We start from the raw sequence: 20,720 nt of genomic DNA, 5'->3' as shown, positions 1-20,720 counted from the left end.
CCACGCTATTATTGTTCATGGCCTACTAATTTTATACTATCTTGTTTGTTGAAAGCTCTGTAACTATTTGAAGAGTGCATGGAAAGCTAGATCTGATATTATTGGTTAGCTACAACATGTATGTTATTATTGTATTGTTCTCTGTTATCAGTCTTTTGTCACATTATGTATATATTATGTATTGCCATAGCATGTTCTATATGCTTTTGCAACTAAAATATTCATTCATTCATAGAAGGCAGTTTTGTAGATGAATAGTACACAGTCTATTCTGTACGATAACTGGAATAAAAATTACAAGCTAGAAGGATTTGTAGGAGTTGAATTATGAAACGGATGTTTAGATATCGGATTTTATTTTGCTAAGAAATCAGACTTATAGTGCTAGATTTACTGACTTTATGCAGTTTTGACAGAAATTTTTCTTAATTTTTATGTTGTATACAATTACAAAAGGCATTTTTTGTCACTTAAATGGGAACCGTTAGTTTTTTTTAAGTTTCTCTAAATTTTGTTAAAAATATGGCAATAAAAAGATTAACACTCTGCCACTGAAACTTCCGTATTTGTAATGAAGAACATTTGGCTATGATGATACAATTAAAATTACGACTGTAATAAATTATTCATTTGAAGACAAAATCGACTTTCAGTGCTATGATATGCATTGCAATAGAAGTACAGTAGTAATAACTTTTGATAGTACTTATTTATAGATCATAATTAAATATACTGATAAAAATGTATATCATAATATATGTAGTCCTCATTGTAACCGTCTTAATTAGCTCCATACGTCATAGTTATAATCTGTTATGAATGTGGATTGATACATGCATATATACACCTTTTGGTATAAATCTTATAAAATTATAGGAAAAGTCAATAAATCAGATTGACAGCTTCAGACATGCAAGGATTGTCGTACGTGGTTATCATTTTCATGGATTAAGGAAAACTTACACCTTCGTGGATATTTAAATTCGTGGTTTTGCTTAAGTCTGCATACAAGTGAAGGCAACACTAGTATACCGCTGTTCAAAACTCATAAATCCATGGACAAAAAACAAAATCGGGGTAACAAACTAAAACTGAGGGAAACGCATTAAATATAAGAGGAGAACAACGACACAACATTAAAATGTAACACACACAGAAACGGACTAAGCATTAGACAAAATAACAAATAACAAGCCTATAGGAAATATGTTGTTCGTTGAACATTCAATTTCGAGGTTCACCTGTATCTACGATGAATACTTATGAATTAGTAGCAAGATATCAGTCCGGTGAACTCAAAACCAGTCACATACGCGCTAACAGGGTAAATACACCTCTACAAACCCATAACTAACACCGAAGACAATAAAACAAAAGAAACAGTTATTTCCATAAGAAGTGCAACGTATAAAAAGCGAAAATAAGGAACCAATCAATAGTGAACAAGTAACAGGTTATCAGTAGTACAAGAATGCCTCACTCGCATCATTTTCCATGCTAGCAGACCGTGAATTTAGGATCAATAAAGGAAACAGTAGCATACCGATGTTCAAAACTCATAAATCGATAGAAAAAAAACAAATTCGGGTCACAAACCAAAACCGCGGAAATCCCTTTAAATATAAGAGAACAACGACTAAACATTAGAATATAACACACACAGAAACGAACTAAGCATTAGACAAGATCCGATGAGAATAACAAATATAACATCGAAACTAAATACATGAATTTGGGATAGAAAAGTACCGTGACACGTCTTATAATAATGTGAATTCACACTCAAATATAAGAGGAAACAAACGACACAAAATAAACACAACGTTAATATGTAACACACACAAAAACGAACTATAATATAACAAAATATATATCTATAATATATATAACTATATATAACTATAATATAACAAAACTCTTAATTTGGTATTAACTCCAACTTCATAAAAAAATACCTAGACTCAAAACTTTAACCTGAAGCGAGACAGATGGACAGACGAAAGAATTAACGAACCTACGAACGGACCAACAGGCCGAAAAAGAATTCAAAACATCACAAATATTTAGAAACAACTATTTTTTGAGGATTTGAAACTGTTGCCGATATTACAGTATGGGTTGTTTCATTGTTTAAGCCACATTGTTGTCTGTAATTTCTTAAATCTGCTAAATTTGAACTTTGTCGGAAGATGGTTTGATTGGCAATCATGCAACACCTCCTTTTTTATATTCAAAATAATAGACAAACTTGCATTTTACCCCTATGTTCTATTTTTTGCCCTGTCAGCCATCTTGGTGAACCCGGGGTCATATTTTGAAAACTATATACACTAATGAAGAGTTTGGCCATCTTTGATTAAATTTGGTCCAGTAGTTTCAAAGGTGAAGATTTTTGTAAAAGTGAACGGACGACGACGGACGAGAAGTGATAAGTAAAGCTCACTTGACCCTTGTGGCAAGGTGAGTAATGTATTTATACTAAAGAATGGTAGTGAATTTCTATTATTTGTCTTGTAGCAATCAAGGGGCGCATATAACTTGCTTCGTGAAAACAATGTGATACATGTATGAAGACAAGCTTTAATTTGTTTATGAAATTTTCAATATGAGGCATTTGTCGTAATTGCCTAAATAAAGTTATGGCCCTGTAACAACAGTGAGATGAAGGTTTATGAGACAATATACCTTAATGGATATGAAACCCATTTTCAGACATTTCAAATACATAAAATATGTATAGTACATCATATCATTAAAGGATTAAGGAAGTTTTTTCCCAATTGACAACTAATAGTGTTTCGCGAAAGGTGCTTTATTATAATAACGCAATAATACACAGTTATACCAAACAAGGTATCAATAAGCAACAATGAACAAGTGTCAATATGAAGCACCTTAATCCAAACGAAGTCGCCAAACAGGAAAGAAAAAACAAATAACATAAAACAAACAAAAAACGTGTGTAATCATGATCCTGTTTAGTCTGACAATTCAATAAAAGAAGGATACCCTTCACACAGCTTGACATTGTACATAATAATAATTTCGTAAACCAAGCCAAGGACAAATATCTAAAACTAAAATTTCATCAACAACATTGTAATTCATGCAATTATTATCTTTGACAACAGTGTCAAAATCAGTGCTACATCGATATATCATGCATAATAAAGGCATTCAATAAATATGGATCATTTCAGTCATAAATAGACATATTATTTCTCTTATTTCATATAGTACACACCTGAAAAACAGGGGAAGCAATCACACCTGGCACTGCAGGAGTTTTTACAATATTATCATTATATTCGGACTTATCACACAAAAACACGACCGCATTAGCAGGGGAATATGATCTCTTTAAATTATATAGTACACACCTGAATATTCAGGGAAAGCAATCACACCTGGCATTGCAGGGGGTTTCACAATATCATCATTATGTATATTAAAAAAAAATCAAAAATCATTATAATATTAGCGATATGCAATAATTAGTTATCTCAATAGTCTCCAAATTGATCCACAGAATGGCTACAGTTTCCTGCTTGGAAGGAGCAGCAAATTGGATTGCGATTATTATCCTTCAGTTCTTCTTGCCTCCCATTGTACGCGAAACAAAATATATATGGAAACATAAGAATTTTGGTAGAATCTGGTCCCATCTCAAACTTTTGAATAGCATTTTTAAAATTGCTTAAAAGATCTGCCAGGTTATCTATTTTCAATACATTGTAATTTGGGATATTAATTAAATTGCAAACTACCACAGAAAAAACGTTCATTTTTGTCACAATCAATTATTTTCTTTCAAAATCCCCCTCCCACTTTTACAGAATATCGAATGGTCGTCCCCTTATAAAAAATCAGTTGAAACAATCGATTAATGTGATCGATACATAGCTCCATAATTGAATTGAAAAGCTCGATAGATCTAATGGGACATGTTGTCATTTTTATCTTTGATATAAGTTTTCTTTCATCAAAATATTTCAACTGCACATATATTCCCTATTTAATCGAATTTTTAGTTCAACTGATAATGAAAACCCCCTTCATACAGTATATTTTTGCAAAGTTACAATGTAATTCTTATTTTATCTTTTTTAAAGTCAATTCACAAAAATAATGAACTCCTAGGAAAATTATAAACAAAAAGTCCCTAATCAAATTCAAAAGCTCAAACACATCAAACGAACGGTATAACAACCCTCACATTCCTAACTTAGTACAGGCATTTTCTTATGTAGAAAATGGTGGATAAACCTGGTTGTATAGTTAGCTTAATCTCTCACTTTTATAACAATCACATAAAATTCTGTTATATTTACAACGATCGATGTGTTAACAAACCAAACAGACACAACAGGCAAACATGTCAAAAATAGGGATACACCAGTCAACATTTTAATCACAGTAAAAACAAAATACAAATATTTAACAAAGAAGCTCAAACAAATATATATCAAATTTTAAAACCTCATTCGTTGCATTTACACGAATACAAAATGAAAGATAATACAAAAAATGTAGAACAATGTCGGGATGCATAAATACAAAGCCACGTCAAATGGTTAACCCACAAAACAGATCAAACAGTAAAAGTAATATTAGTAATGACAAATAAAAGAACACATAAAATGATAAACAACGTCAGTACGCAGTATGTTTCCCTCATTCTTGAGAATTTTAAAAACTTTGATACAAAATATATGGCCAAATATAACTGCAGCGCGGTAATTTGCCCAAGTCCCAGAACTACTTTAACAACTCTAACAACTCAGAAAGTAGAGCCTGTATTCAGGAGAAAAATAAATTATAACCAAGTATACACGCTGTGGGTAAACGGTTATTTTGAGTTGTGAATATAAGCTTGTTTGGTAAAGACATACATACCATGCCCCCTGGGGCACAGTTGGCGAGGGCTAATAAAACTTACCCATAACATTTTAACCTAAAAAACACAATTATTCCTCTTTTGAAAATATCTATGATGAATACACCTTAAAATTAATGCCGGCGTCACACATTGGTGTACGTCGAAGATATACGCTGATGTCTGACTCCGGTTTTAGATGTGAAGAATTCTTTTGTGTTGCTGTTTTTTCCAAGTTATTTTTGTCTGGTTTTTCTTGTTTGATGATTTGTATCCTAAATTGCATGTCTTCTATTTTCTTTAAAATAATTGATTTTGTATATACATGTATGTTAGATGAACTGTTCCCAGGTCTATTAAACTATTTAAAAAGTGGAAGAAAATAGATTACTTACGACGGGTGCCACATGTGATGCAGGATTTGCTTACCCTTCCGGAGCTCCTGAGATCACCCCTAGTTTTTGGTGGGGTTCGTTTGCTTAGTCTTTAGTTTTCTATGTTGTGTCATGTGTACTATTGTTTGTCTTTTTTTTTATTTGTAGCCATGGCGTTGTCAGTTTATTTTCGATTTATGAGTTTGACTGTCCCTCTGGTATCGTTCGTCCCTCTTTTACAAGGAATAAATGACTGTTGACAAATATAATCATATGTTTGATACTTGGAATTACATTTGAAGGTTATGGTTGTCCTATTTTAACATAACAAAACATCCTCAAGGGATATACGAAACTTTGGATAGTAATGTTCATTATCTTCGTACTCGATTTGGCGTTCTTACTGTTTTGATTCAATTGCAAGTGACGAGTCGTATTTAGCCGAAACGCACATCTGTCGTTACAAGTTATACGCCTGGAATACTTGTGTTTGTTCCAGTGGTTGCTACTTTCAGTGTTAAAATGTAGTTAACTTAATCCGTTTATCAGTTGAATGCCAAAAAAACAATTTATTTTGTCTGAAAGACTTTAACCTTAGACTATCAATATATAACTGGCATAAAAAAAAACTAAGTACACACATCAATGTAAATATGGGAAAATTTATTAAAAAAAAAGTAAAATAGGATACTGTCGTTTGATTTTAATTAAATATGTGTCCCAAACAAGGCTATTAAAACACATGAAGGTTAACAAAGTTATAATGATGTCTAAAAATCTTTAAGCTTGGATTGTATCTTAATATTATCTGATAAAAAGTCCAAAGTAAAATACAGACAAATGTAACCGCTTTTTATAAATAGTGATCTGGATACTATCTTTTATGATGACAAGGTTTATGTCCAAATTTATAATATACCATAAATGCAATGGCAAAAAAGCTCAAAAACATGTAAATCACTGATTGCATAAACACACAAAGAAGAGATATAACTAAGAAATATGAATTTATTAGTATGCGTGAAACAACTCGATACCGATTCTTGATTAATTATATCTTAGTTATCGATATAATTTAAACCATTCAAACATGTATTTGTGGTCGGATATGTCAAAGCCAATCTCAGGTGCTCGTTGAAATCATTAGCCGACAAGATATATCCTTTACATGAAGATGTAAATGAGTAACTAGCACTGTTGTTCTCCCTGTAAATAAAAAAAAGAATCTTTTGGCATCAACCTGTCTTTGTTATTTTGTTTGGATGAAAACTGATATTTCAATACAGTAAAAGTAATACTACATAGTAGATATCATAAAATAGCTATATTTTGCACTAAATCCGTTTGATATTATAGACTTGGCTAGAAGATTCAGTTATAGTTTTTATAAGCTTTAAAAGTTTTCAGTAACTGATAATACTCTTCTTAGGTTTCTTTGATTTTTATGCTAGCTGTTTTATACTTCGTACCAATATGTTTAGTTTAGTCATTTCCGAGTTAATTTTACACTTTGTTTTTATGTTGAGCGAACATGGCAAATATTTAAAGTCTCTCAAGTTTACTTGGATATTTGAGTGTCGATCCAAATGTCCAACCTTTCATATTATCTTTGATGTTGTTCTTTTTATGCACAAAAGATTTTATGATATTTAACAAAGGAGTTCGTGTAAATGATTATCCTTTTTTTGTAGAAAAGGTTTTAAGAGAAGATACAGTCGATTTTTTAGTTAAGCATGGTGAATTGTACGTGTAATGTAAAGAGTGGAAAAATCAAAAGCTTAGATATCATTGCAAAATTGTTAATTGTCATTTTAGAGATGATATTCGAACTGTTTCAAAATCTACATCTAAACAAAAAGAAACTTCGTTAACTCCTCCGTAAGAAAGTTGTTTTTCTCAGTTGGTTTTATAATATGCGTGTGTTCGCGGTTTAGCTTTGGATTTCAAGACAAACTTTTTAATATATATACGACATATATTACAGACTAGAAAAATCAGACACTAACTTTCCATTGTTATATAATGCATTTATAGAATCAAAAAAATTGTATGAGTCAAAGAAACCGTATTGTGGTATATGTCATCTGAGAAACTTCTTTCACTGATTAATAATTATCAAATATCCTCAGACACGGCTAAACCAATTGACAACAGAAAACTAAGAAATGCCATGTTGAAAGATTGGGGAAAAAATCTCAAAACTCACTCAGAAGGAAAACTATGCACATATGTTACATTTAAATCAAATTTTGGTTGTGAAAAATATCTTAATATTGTTAAAAAATTTGAAGATAGACGGAGTCTAACAAGATTTCGCATATCTGCTCACCATTTACTTATAGAGAGAGGTAGATATAGTAATACTCCACGACACAATAGAATATGTAAGAGATGTTGTAGTAATGAGGTCAAAGATGAAACACATTTTCTTTTTAACTGTGATAGTTTATCGGACCAAAGGAAAGACATGATAACAATGATAAATAATTGCTGCAAGAATTTTAAAAATCTTGACCCTAACCAAAAACTGATACGGTTAATGAATAATGAAGATGAGAATTTATTATCAGAATTATGCATGTTCATTAAGAAATATGAAAAGTTTTAATGGGATTTATCTCCCTCTACTACCTGTAATTTGAACTTTATATTTTCTCTATAGTGAGTTCTAGAGCACCGTCCCTTGATGAATATTGCCCAGTAGCAATGTCAACCCTTGCTGCTGTGCATTACTCATGAGGAGAATCACTATTGGAGTAATCTCATGTATCTGTAGCTAGTTCTGAAGGATCTCCCCGTGATGACCTTTGCATTGTTGTGATGTAAAAGTCCCTTACTGCTGTGCACTGGTCATGAGGAGAACTACTGCAGAATGAGATAGTATATTCCTGGTTCTATTTTTACTTTTTTACTTTTTGTTTCTGTATTAATAAACTTTATATCATATTCTTTTAATATTAAATCGACCTCATTGCACTCAATGTCGGGCAAGATCCCATGATTGGTTTAATAGATAATGTCTAATGTCTATACCTTTATTCTCCACGAACAAGAGAAACTCTTAAAGAAGGGGTTTGAATATAATAAAAAAAAGTCAATAATGTAAAAATCGCCATGCACTTTATATATATAAGTTTTGATGTTTTTTGCTATTGGGTTTGTTGTCTTGTTGTGCATACTCGTGTTGTTCATTTTCATTTATTAAACTTTCTGGTTGGTATTATTTTAGTATTGTAGCAATGACACTTTAATTTTGAGCTTAGTTTTTAGTTTTCTATCTGGTGTCTTGTGTTCTTTTATTTGTCTGATTGTCTTTTTTATTTCTTTTAGTCATAATTGTGGACTTTCTTTTTATCGCAAAACATGTGGAATTTCGTTTTATATCGTAAACGAAGAGGAATTTCGTTTTATTGTAAAACATGGAATTTGTAATACGGGACTGTCTTCGTCCTGTTCATTGGTATTCAACAATAATTCCAAATAGGTTCAACAACTTCTAAAGTACCTACCTGTCTACATCAAGAGATATTGACTTTACCATTGCTACACCATCACTGCAGATATACCATTGAATGAGACACTTTACAGATGATAAAACAGAATCTATCTTGTGTTCATTCACAGCAAGTTGTGATATTTTGACCGAAACGGGTTCTAAAAATAAACGGACGTAATTTATAGTAGTACTTGTTTTGATTATATTTCACACCAAACGTTGAGCACCTGTGAATGTGTCCTTCTAATCCAAAGACATAGGTTAGCCATCTTAGTCGTCAAAACGACGAAAAATCCTTTAAAACTTATTTACAACTCCTCGTCAATTCAAATTGCTTAATTTGTCATCTAAGTTGCATATTCCACACTTGTTCCATGTGCTAAGTAACTTATTTTTAACAACTTTACGGGTAATTTTACACTGTATACTGTAATCTAAATATTTTGAACGAAAATTACAACCGGTTATGTTAGAATAACATATTGTGTCCCAAATTAATATATGTTGTTAGTTTTTGCAATTATTTTGATATTCCATGCTATGTCATACGCACGTTTGTGAAGTGTAATTTAAGCAACTTTATTGTATATATATGTTGGCTGAGTGTTGATTATTCTAAATATTGTAAATGATTAATTATATGTTGTTAAACGTGTTTAACTGTTAATCAATACGCGACACTTTAATACAATAATTTACTATTATTATATATACCTTTCCATAAATTATCCGTTTCACATTTATAGCATTATATGTACATACAAAGTTGTGTACTACGGAAAATATTGATTTTCCATTTAACAAAAAGGAGTTGGTTAAACGATAACCTTTAAACAATTGTACACCATCATTACCTGCTTTATTTCTAAACAATTGCATATCTGCAGATCGTTTAGTTTTCCAACGACATCTATATCCTCCTAACTGGTTTTGACAGTATGAACCGCTTGGGCATGTGCTCCACATACACTCATCAATATCATGTTCACACTGACGACCAACCCAGCCTCCAGTACAATGACAGTAGAATCCATACTGAATGTTGACGCACGAGCTGTTGTGATGACACGGTGAAGATGCGCACCAGTCTATTTCCGTTTCGCATGTTTCTCCTGTATATCCTCTGTCACAAATACATGTAAAGTTTGTATTTCCGTTGATACACGAACCACTATTTTTACATGGGCTACTATAACAAAAATCGAACGTTTCACATGTCTGTCCAGTGTAAGTGTTGTTACATACACATGTGAATCGAGAATTTTCGTTTAAACATATACCAGAATTGATACATGGATCTGTATGACAATAGTTGAAAACAGAGCAGTTTTTGTCTTCCCACTCCTCTGTACAGATGCACGTGTAATCAAAGTTGTGATTTACACACGTTCCATTATTGATACACGGAGATATATAACAGAAATCCTCGTACTGACAACGATCTCCTCTCCATCCAGGTCTACATTGACAAGAATATCCTAGATTATGCTCCATACACATTCCTTTATTTAGACAAGGTGAACTATTACAGGGGTGAAAGTGGCACTTGTAACCATCAGCCTCGTTCGTACAGTTTTCTAACGGGTTACACGGACTGTTAAAACAAAAATCTTGTTTCTCGCAATATTCACCAATCCCTCCAGGTACACAATGACATATCGGCCCGGAAGAGGTATCACTACATGATCCACTATTTGTACAATTCATTGTCGTACAATTCACACACTCGTAACCACTAATAGTGTTTACACATTTGTAAGTTGAATTACATGGATTATAAATACACTCATTAATATCAACAGAACAGTCATCGCCCTCCCAGAATTCCGCGCAATCGCACCGATACGATCCGTAAGAATTTACGCATGTTCCATTGTTACTACATGGAGACAACATACATTCATTGTTATCTGTTTGGCATCTTTCTCCTGTCCATCCTTGTTTACAGTTACAAATATATCCAGGAAGTGAATCAAAGCAAGTACCATTGTTTAAACATGGACTACTTTGACAAGAGTCAACCCTTTCCTCACAATGTCTCCCAGTCCAATCATCTGTGCAGTTACACGAGTAATTCCCCTGTAAATTTACACAGAGTCCATTGTTTTCACACGGATGAAATATACACTCATCTTCGTCTTCATCACAATGTATACCTTTCCAATTTGATAGACATTGACATATATATTCATCTCCATTTATAACACAAGTAGCATTATTACGACATGGAGAAGTGTCACATGGATCTACACGTCGGTTACATTTATCTCCAGACCATCCGTTATCACAAATACAGGAAAAATTACCATTGCTATTGTTACATTGACCATGTATTCCACATGGGTTATATTGACATTCATCTATGTCTATTTCACAGATGGAACCTTTCCAACCCGGCTCACAATAGCATTTGAATGATCCGTTGATATTATTACATATACCTTTATTTTGACAAGGGGAGGAATCGCATTCATTGACGTCAGTTTCACATCTATTCCCTGCCCAGCCGTCGTGACAAGCACACACATATCCTCCTGGAATATTTATACAGCGACCATTGTTCTGACAGATTTCTGTTATAATTGTATCATTTATACTGATGCCATTTTTACATTCGTCTTTATCTTGTTCACAGTTTGGACCAGTCCATTCCTTAGGGCAAGAGCAAATAAGATTTTCATTGTGATAGAAAACGTTACCTCCGTTTTTACAAGGGTTCAATACTGTACGTCCGCCGGTGTCATCGGGTAGTTCACAAATAGATCCTTTCCACCCAACTGGACAGTAACATAAAAAGCTGTTATAATTTCCAAAACAAATTCCCGAATTGTTGCATGGGATATTAAAACACGGATCTCGTACTTCACATCCGTCTCCAATCCATCCTGTACTACAGGTACAAACAGGTTTATTACTCCTGACATGACATCTCCCATGACCATGGCATGTATTCGCATGACATTTTGTTTCTGTTAGACATGTTGTACCACTCCAACCATCAGAACACTGACATGTAAACCAATTCATTGTGTTACTGCATTTTTCCGAATTCCGACATGGATTATTAGCACAATGATCAACAGTAGTACATGTTGTCCCTATCCATCCTTTAGTACAATAACAAGAGAAAGTGTTTTCTTTATTCATACAGACACCTTGATGTTGACATGGATAACTGGAACAATGATCTACTGTATCACATGTTACACCACGCCATCCTTTATTACAGGTACACACAGGTCTATTATTCCTGACTTCACATCTACCACGACTATGACATGTATTTGCATGACATTTTGTTTCTGTTAGACATGTTGTACCCCTCCAACCATCAAAACACTGACATGTGAACCCATTTGTTGAGTTACTGCATTTCCCCGAATTTTTACACGGATTATAAGCACAATGATCAATAGCAGTACATGTTTTACCCATCCATCCTTTAGTACAATTACAAGAGAAAGTGTTTCCATTACTTGTACAAGTACCTTGATGTTGACATGGATGACTGGAACAATAATCACATAAGTATGTATTAGCGCCATTTGTACATGTACTGTTTTGCTGACAAGGAGAGCTGGAACAGTAATTTCTAGTACTACAGTTTTCCCCGGTCCAGTCTGAAGGACACGAACAATGGTAAGTATTTCCTTGGTTTTGACATTGACTGCTATGCTGACATGGGTTAGTTAAACAGTAATCCTGAACATCACATTTTTTCCCCGTCCAGCCTTTGCTGCATGTACAAGAAAATGAATTCCGTCCATTTGTTCCTGATATACATGTAGCATCATGTTTGCAGGGATGACTATCACATGTCTCAGCGATATCACATTGTTTCCCGTAAGTTCCAAGCGGACAGGTACAGTGGTAACTTCCAACTGTGTTAGTGCAGCTTCCAGAATTACATATATCTGCCTTAAGCTTACACTCGTTTAAGTCAGTCATACACAAATGGTTGGTCCATCCTAGAAGTAAAATTTTTATATTTTATTATAAATCATTGAATCAAAATTAAAATGCCCTGTACACATACTGCACCGTATAATATGGATATAAATAGGATAAGGTATTGGTATTAAATTTTTATTGAAGACCCATTGTGTTACATTTAATTCTTGTGATCCGTTGATTTTTCAAACGCCAATAGCAGTCAGTAGGGTTTAAAAACTTTACTTGTTTTACATGTACACGTTTAAAAATTGCAGTATTTATCCAACACAATCGTAGGTTAGAACGTTTTCAATTTAGGCTTTTGAAATATACTTTATTTTTTTCGTTTGGGCTTGTTTGTATTTTATTTGCCCTCGTGTTTATATGATTTGTTCGTTCTTTTTCGACTGTTTAAAATTCAGGAGTCTAATATACTAAATTTGAAGAAATTATATGGTCTTCCAAATATCGTTTCGATTCCTTACATCACTGAAGAAACATAAATTGTTAAAATCCTGATATGGTGTACAATTTTTGCACCACATGTTTGTATTTTTTTTGCCCTCGTGTTTATACAATTCGTTCATCCTTATTCGACTGTTCAAAATTTATGAGTTTATACTAAATTGGGGAAAACTTTATGGCCTTCCAAATATCGTTTCATTGTAGAGACATAAATTGTCGAAATCAGGGTATTGTGTACTTTTTTTGCACCTCTTGTTTGCGGTATACTATTTTTCCGCAAGTTTATTATTTTCTGTATGGTATTGTAACTAGAGGCTCTTAAGAGACTGTGTCGCTCACCTTGGTATATGTGCATATCTAACAAAAGACACAGATGGATTAATGACAAAATTGTGTTTTGGTGATGGTGATGTGTTTGTAAATCTTGCTTTACTAGACATTCTTGCTACTTACAATTATCTTCATCTTTAATGAACTTGGCACATTAGTTACAGAGGAAAATATTTTGTTAAAAATTTACAAAGATTTACAAAATTTATGAAAATTGTAAAAAAATGACTGTAAAGGGCTGTAACTCCTTAAGGGGTCAACTGACCATTTTTGTCATGTTGATTTATTTGTAGATCTTACTTTGCTGAACATTATTGCTATTTACAGTTTATCTCTATCTACAATAAAAGAGGGACGAAAGATACCAAAGGGACAATCAAACTCATAAATCTAAAACAAACTGACAACGCCATGGCTAAAAATGAAAAAGACAAACAGAAAAACAATAGTACACATGACACAACATAGAAAACTAAAGAATAAACAACACGAACCCCACCAAAAACTAGGGGTGATCTCAGGTGCTCCTGAAGGGTAAGCAGATCCTGCTCCACATATGGCACCCGTGGTGTTGCTTATGTGATTACAAATCCGGTAAATAGTCTAATTCGGTAGGTCACATTCATGAAAGGGAAGGGGATTATAGTTACGACGTAAGGAACATATCCGATATCATTTGTGAAACGGTTATTCCAGAACGGTCAACCAACTCGTGATGGCGTCCGTAAAATTTACGAAGGGATGATTTCAACTTCACCATTTGGAACTCTTGGTTTAATAGCTTCCTTGTGAGCAGTAACCCTCTATCAAGAAAATCATGATAGGAAATGCAAGCACGGGAATATCGTATCAATTGGGAGATATATACCCCGTATGCAGGTGCTGCTGGAATGTTGCTACTTAGAAATGGAAAGTTCACAATTGGAAAGCTGAAATCATCTCTTTTGTCGTAAAGTTTTGTTTTCAACCGACCCTCATTGTCAATTTCTAGATGTAAGTCAAGATATGAAGCCGACTTAACTGTATCTGTAGTATCCTTTATCTCCAATTCGATGGGATAGATGCGTTCCACATAGTCACCAAATTTTGAATTGTTTAGTGAAAGAACGTCTTATATATAGCGAAAAGTAGAGTTAAAGGATATTGTTAACTTCTTATCTTTCTTCCTAAGAAGTTCCTGCATGAAGTTAGCCTCATAATAATAAAGAAACAAGTCGGCAAGTAGAGGGGCACAGTTTGTTCCCATTGGGATGCCGACAGTCTGTTGAAAAACACGTCTTCCGAACGTTACAAATATGTTGTCAATCAAGAAATCAAGCATCTTGATAATATCGGTTTCAGAGAATTTTTTGTTTGAATCAGAGTGATTCGTTACAAAGTATGATTTATCCCTCCCTAAGACAAGCTACTCGTATCTACGTTGGCCATTCTTCTTTATGAAGCAAAGTAATACCAACTCTTTTAATTTGTCTTTTAGTTTGGAATGTGAAATACTTGTGTACAGAGTAGAAAAGTCAAAGGTTTTAATACTGTTACAAGATGAAAGAGAGTTAGATTGTATGTACTCTTAAAGATCTTTGGAATTTTTAAGTATCCACATCTGATTCACGCCCCCTCTAGAATAGGCAGTTTCACAATAACTTTGAAGCCCGTCTTTGATAGCTGATAAAATAGATGTTAATAATTTAGAAAGAGGTTTCGTGGAGCACTTGGAAGACCCAGCAATATACCGTTGTTTGTAAGGACACTTATGTAGTTTAGATATCCAATACAGTGATGGAAGATCCAGTTCTTCATCTTTGGTTGAAATACCAAAGGAACAAAGAACAGACCTATGATTATCCAGGATTTCCTCTTTGGTAAGTGTCGTGAGGGTATATGTTGAGTTTCCAAGTGAATTGTCTATACCTAATTCGTTTATCAAGCAATTAATGTAGTGACTTTTACAGACAAAAACAATGTTATTTGGGGCTTTGTCTGCGGGGACAACAACATATTTATCATGGAGGTCGGACAAGTATTTAGCAACATTTGGGTCTTTAAAGATTGACGTAGCATGGGCATTGATGGACCCATTCAATAATATTCAAGATAATAACCAAAAACGGCAAAATTTCCTTAAAAATTACCAATTCAGGGGCAGCAACCAAACAACCGGTTGTCAGATTCGTCTGATAGATCTTAACTTGATAAACAATTTAATCCCATGTCAGATTTGCTCTAAATGCTTCGGTTTCAGAGTTATAAGCAAAAATCTATATTTTACCCCCTATGTTCTATTTTTAGCCATGGCGGCCATCTTGGTTGGCCGGGTCACGCCACACATTTTTTTTAAACTAAATACCCCAATGATGATTGTGGCCAAGTTTGGTTAAATTTGGCCTAGTAGTTTCAGAGGAGAAGATTTTTGTAAAAAATAACGACGACGGACGACGGACGACGACGACGGACGCCAAGTGATGAGAAAAGCTCACTTGGCCTTTTAGAGCTAAAAATTGTTAAAAATTGACTATAAAAAGGGCAATAACTACTAAAGGGGTCAACTGACCATTTTGGTCATGTTGACCTATTTGTAAATCTTACTTTGCTGATCATTATTGCTGTTTACAGTTTATCTCTATCTATAATAATATTCAAGATAATAACCAAAAATGGCAAGTTTGGTTAAATTTGGCCCAGTAGTTTCAGAGGAGAAGATTTTTGTAAAAGTTAACGACGACGGACGACGGATGACAGACGACGGACGCCGGACGCCAAGTGATGAGAAAAGCTCACTTGGCCCTTTGGGCCAGTTGAGCTAAAAAAGAGTTCCATTTTGTTACATCTTGAGATCTGATTATTTGGCAATCATCTATGGCAGTCAGCAGGGTTTAAGAACATCCGTTGTTCGACCTGTTAGTCAATTGCGTTTTGTTAAAATATACTTTTTCACTTTTTTGATCTTTTGGAAAAAGTCGTTTGTGCTGTATTTAGACCCCTCTACCAAGAAATTCGTTTTGCATGCCCACGTATAAAATTGCGGTCTATATCAAACGCTATCATAAGTATTTGAACGTAGTTTTCAATTAAGACTTATTTTTATTTTTTCGTTTGGTCTTGTATTATATTTGCCCTCGGATTTAAATTATCCGTTCATCCTATTTTGACTTTCCTAAATTCAAGAAACTGTACTAGATTGAGGTAAATTATATGGTCTTCCAAATATCGTTACGATTCCTTACATCACTGAAGAGACATTAAAATTGTCGAAATCCGGATATGGTGTACACATTTCTGCGGTATACCATCTTTTCAGCAAGTTTATTGTTTTCTTTTTGGTATTAAATTTATAAAAAGATCCATTTTGTTACATCTTGTGATCCGTTTATTTGGCAATCGCCAATGGCAATCAGCAGGTTTTAAGAACATCCGTTGTTAGACCTGTTTGTCAAATGAGTTTTGTTAAAATATAGTTTTTGCCTTTTTCAATATTTTAGAAAAAGTTGTTAGTGCTGTAATAATACCCTTCATGTACTGTGTTACGACGCTAACAAAAAATGACAAGGAAAGGTAAAACCCGGCACCGAAAGCTTGATTTTTATCGAGCCTAGGTAGCACAAGCACTTGTCTCAGAATTTGTTTCCCTATATACCTTAATATAACACATGTCATATTAAGGTATATAGGGAAAAAAATTCTGACACATGTTATATTAAGGTATATAGGGAAAAAAAATTCTGAGACAAGTGCATGTTATATTAAGGTATACAGGGGGGGAAATCTGAGACAAGTGCCTGTACGTGCTAGGTAGTCGAGTGGTAATGCGCACTGGGTATATTGGAAGGCGATTTGGTGCCACGATATCTCAATAGAATGAGTTCGAATTCCGGCCAAGGAAGAACACAAATTTGCGGAAGATCTGACATTGTTGGGCTGTTTTTTAGACGAATTATATATACAGAATGTTTTCAGCATTGTATCACCATCACTAGTGATCTGATGGATAAAATAAGTCGTTGAGTTGTCACTGGTTCAGATGTACTTATATATATTATGTATTTCTCCAATTCTATTGACATTTATATCTTTCCGAACCCATTGCCAAAACACAAATAAATCAACGTGTGGTTTCCGGTGATCTCAGAAGATGATTGGATAAATTTACATTAAAGGTCATAACCTTTATCAGCTCGCCGGATGCATCAAAATATGATAACAGGTGTTAATGAAATTGATAACTTTTTGGAATGTGTAAGTAACTCGAAGGGGAGATTTTATTTTAACAAAAATGATTATTTTTTTCGTCATTAGAGAAACATATTCTTAAATAAAAGGATTTGTTTACGACTTAAACAAAAAAAGTTCGAAAATGAATGTTTGGTAAAGAACTATACATATAAAACGATACAAATACAAATGGTGAATGCAAATTTGAATTGCCAAATTACACGTGAGGAAATATTGAAATTCGTGAAAAAAAATATTTTATAAATAACCTGGTAAAAATCAAGTGAATAATGAATATATTGCTTCTTCTCTTGATTGTATGTTTGATATTTATGTACATTTATTTAATATTGTATTTGATACGGGAATCTTGCCCGAGTCTTGGCTGATTTGAAATGTGATACCTATTTTCAGAAACAAACGTTTTCACGTCCGTTTTCAACGATAGACTCGGTGACTTTATTGAAAATTATAATTTCCTAAATGAAAAACAAGCAGATTTCCAACACGGTTAATCCAAAACGGATTGCATTTTTTTTCATTATATGCTTTATTTAAATTGTTACGACTGAAAAAAACAAACAAAAACAACTGTGTATTTGTCGATCACGAAAAAAAACTTTTGATTGTATTCATCGAAATTCATTAATTTTCAAACTGATATTGAACAATGTGAACGTAAAGCCATTATCCTGTATTAGGGTGAGGGATGGCGCCTTCAAACTTGTTTACCCCACCACATTAATTCTGTATGTGCCTGTGCCAAGTCAAGAGTCTGTAATTCAGTGGTAGTCGTTTGCTGCTGTATATCATATTTGTTTTTCTTCATTATTTTGTATATAAATCAGGCCGTAAGTTTTCTCGTTTAAATTGTTTGACATTTGTCATTTCGGAACTTTTTATAGTTGACTTTGCGGTATAAGTGTTACTTATTGTTGAAGGCCGTGGGTGACCTATAGTTGTTAATTTCTGTGTCATTTGGTCTCGATCTATTAGAGAGTTGTCGCATTTGCAGTCATGCCACATCTTGTTTTATATCAAAGAGTGGTGAAATCGGCACAAAAGACAACATCTAAACATAATATAAGTACAATGTACTTAAGTGAGCCATTGAAATAAATGTACCGTATTAAAAAAAAGACAATTACCGTTGCTTTTGTGTTTCAATTGTTTAGATTCTAAAACATCAATATTCGCATTTAAGGGGGCTCCTGGGTATAAATAATTTTTTTTTTTTCTAATATATATAGGATTTCGCTATATTTTTTCATGAATGAACTTTATCATATACTTAAAAGAAAAATGAAATAAAAAAATGGGGTCACCGTTCATTTAAGCTAAAATCTGCCTCTGGAAGAAGCATACATTTTTGTTAATGTCCTTTTTTTCTGTTGAACTAATAGGAGAAAAAGAGGAAATATCGAAATAAAAAAATAACCTAATATAAGAAATCGCTTAAATTTTACAATTATTTAGTTTATGTACAGCTTATTTGAAAACAATAATAAAAAATATAGGTCACCGATGAGTTAAAAAAGATATATCAAATTTAAGGCCAAAAAATGGCATTTTTGCACCAAAGGGAGATAATTTGGAGCTTTTTCAATTTTTAAAGTCATCTGGGGCCAAACCAAATCATTTTTTTGGGTTGTTTTTTGTACCATATCATAAAGTAACAACTAATAGTGTAATAAATAAAATTTGTAATGAAAAAATAGAGGTTTAATTTTTTGCTAAAATTTTTGTACCCACGAGCCACCTTAAGCGTCCTGATATAGGTAATTCCAGAAAAGCGTTTTGGACATATGGAATTTATAAAGTTTATTGAAGACAATTTTCCAAGATTATTTTCAAGTATAATTTTATTTTCCTTTCTTTCTTAAAAACATTACCTGGTTTGCAGCTAGTTAGTGAACATTCGTGGCCTTTCATTTCTGATTTGCAGTTTACACATCCTTGGCTTCTGTCTTTATATGCATCAATGCTGCAGTATAATTTATAATGCAATTTTAAACTGAAAAAAAATAAAATTGATAATTAAAGAAAATAAGTAGCATTGTTACTTTACCCACCTGGATCTTTGGGCCCAGGCAACCTTGGGCAAGTGCCTATCATTTGTACCTAGTGAGATGTTCTTGCCTTTTACGGGGACTAAATAAATGGACAAGACATCATTACAAACACGTCTTTATTCTCCATAAGCACGTACGTTCATACTAAAGAAACATCAAAAACAGCATTACGGGTCTGACCTTACACCCTTACCTGGAATAGCCCCGACCTCGAACAGAATTCAACCCTAATACATAACATCCCCCCGCTTAGCAAAAATTTGGATAATTTTTTTTTCCACAGGTTGAATTCAGTTCAAACCATAATACTATGTAAATATCAATTTATATAAAACAATCTCCAGTACAATACGACTCCATATGCAAAAATCTTATTGAAATACGTCATGTACGTTTCAACTCTTTGCTCTACAATCTCACATCTTATATACTCATATGCTCTAGTAAAATTTGATAACGTTATGAAATCACAATACAAATTTTTTGTAAAATAGCATATATATATATATATATATATATATAAGTGAAACAATGTTGTCATGACTGTAGCTGTTTACATCGATAAGGAACCAACAGAGACCGCTACCTCTTATTGAAAATGAGCTTTCCACAATAGGTTTCATCCACCAAAACTGTTTCTCTCACACTCACATACCCCCACCCCCCTACTCTCTCTCACAGACTCGTGGATCCGTATTTATAGTTAATGAAACATGTTTCAGAAAAGCAACACCTCTTGAAACGGCAATTTATGATTTCTATCACACCGCTACTGACAATATTCCACATGAACATTCATTCTACTGTATCAAATGTACACGCTATCAAATGATTTCCGTTATCATGAACAAATTTGATGAAAATCAGTTATGTGCAAATAGTGAAAACTGATATGCAAATCTTGAATGAATTTATGCACACTTATTTTAAAAAAAAATGGGCTATTCCAAGTCAACCAAAAATATAAT

At 33.3% G+C, this 20,720-nt stretch overlaps 1 protein-coding gene across 1 annotated transcript in view; it reads right to left on the bottom strand.

Moving 5' to 3' along the window:
- Positions 1–6,253: 6,253 nt before the first annotated feature.
- LOC139513754 (fibropellin-1-like) overlaps positions 6,254–20,720 on the bottom strand; it is a 73,255-nt gene continuing 58,788 nt past the window's right edge. Inside the window, exons 5-8 of the mRNA XM_071302536.1 lie at positions 19,573–19,694; positions 9,601–12,714; positions 8,760–8,904; positions 6,254–6,456 (exon numbers count right to left, since the gene is read on the bottom strand). Of these exons, the coding sequence (XP_071158637.1) occupies positions 6,309–6,456; positions 8,760–8,904; positions 9,601–12,714; positions 19,573–19,694 (3,529 nt within the window). The 3' untranslated portion in view covers positions 6,254–6,308. The remainder of the gene's footprint in view (positions 6,457–8,759; positions 8,905–9,600; positions 12,715–19,572; positions 19,695–20,720) is intronic.

The sequence above is a fragment of the Mytilus edulis genome, chromosome 2 (assembly GCF_963676685.1).
Source record: "Mytilus edulis chromosome 2, xbMytEdul2.2, whole genome shotgun sequence".
NCBI classification, from domain to species: Eukaryota; Metazoa; Mollusca; class Bivalvia; order Mytilida; family Mytilidae; genus Mytilus; species Mytilus edulis.
This window is presented reverse-complemented; position numbering and strand designations above follow the sequence as displayed.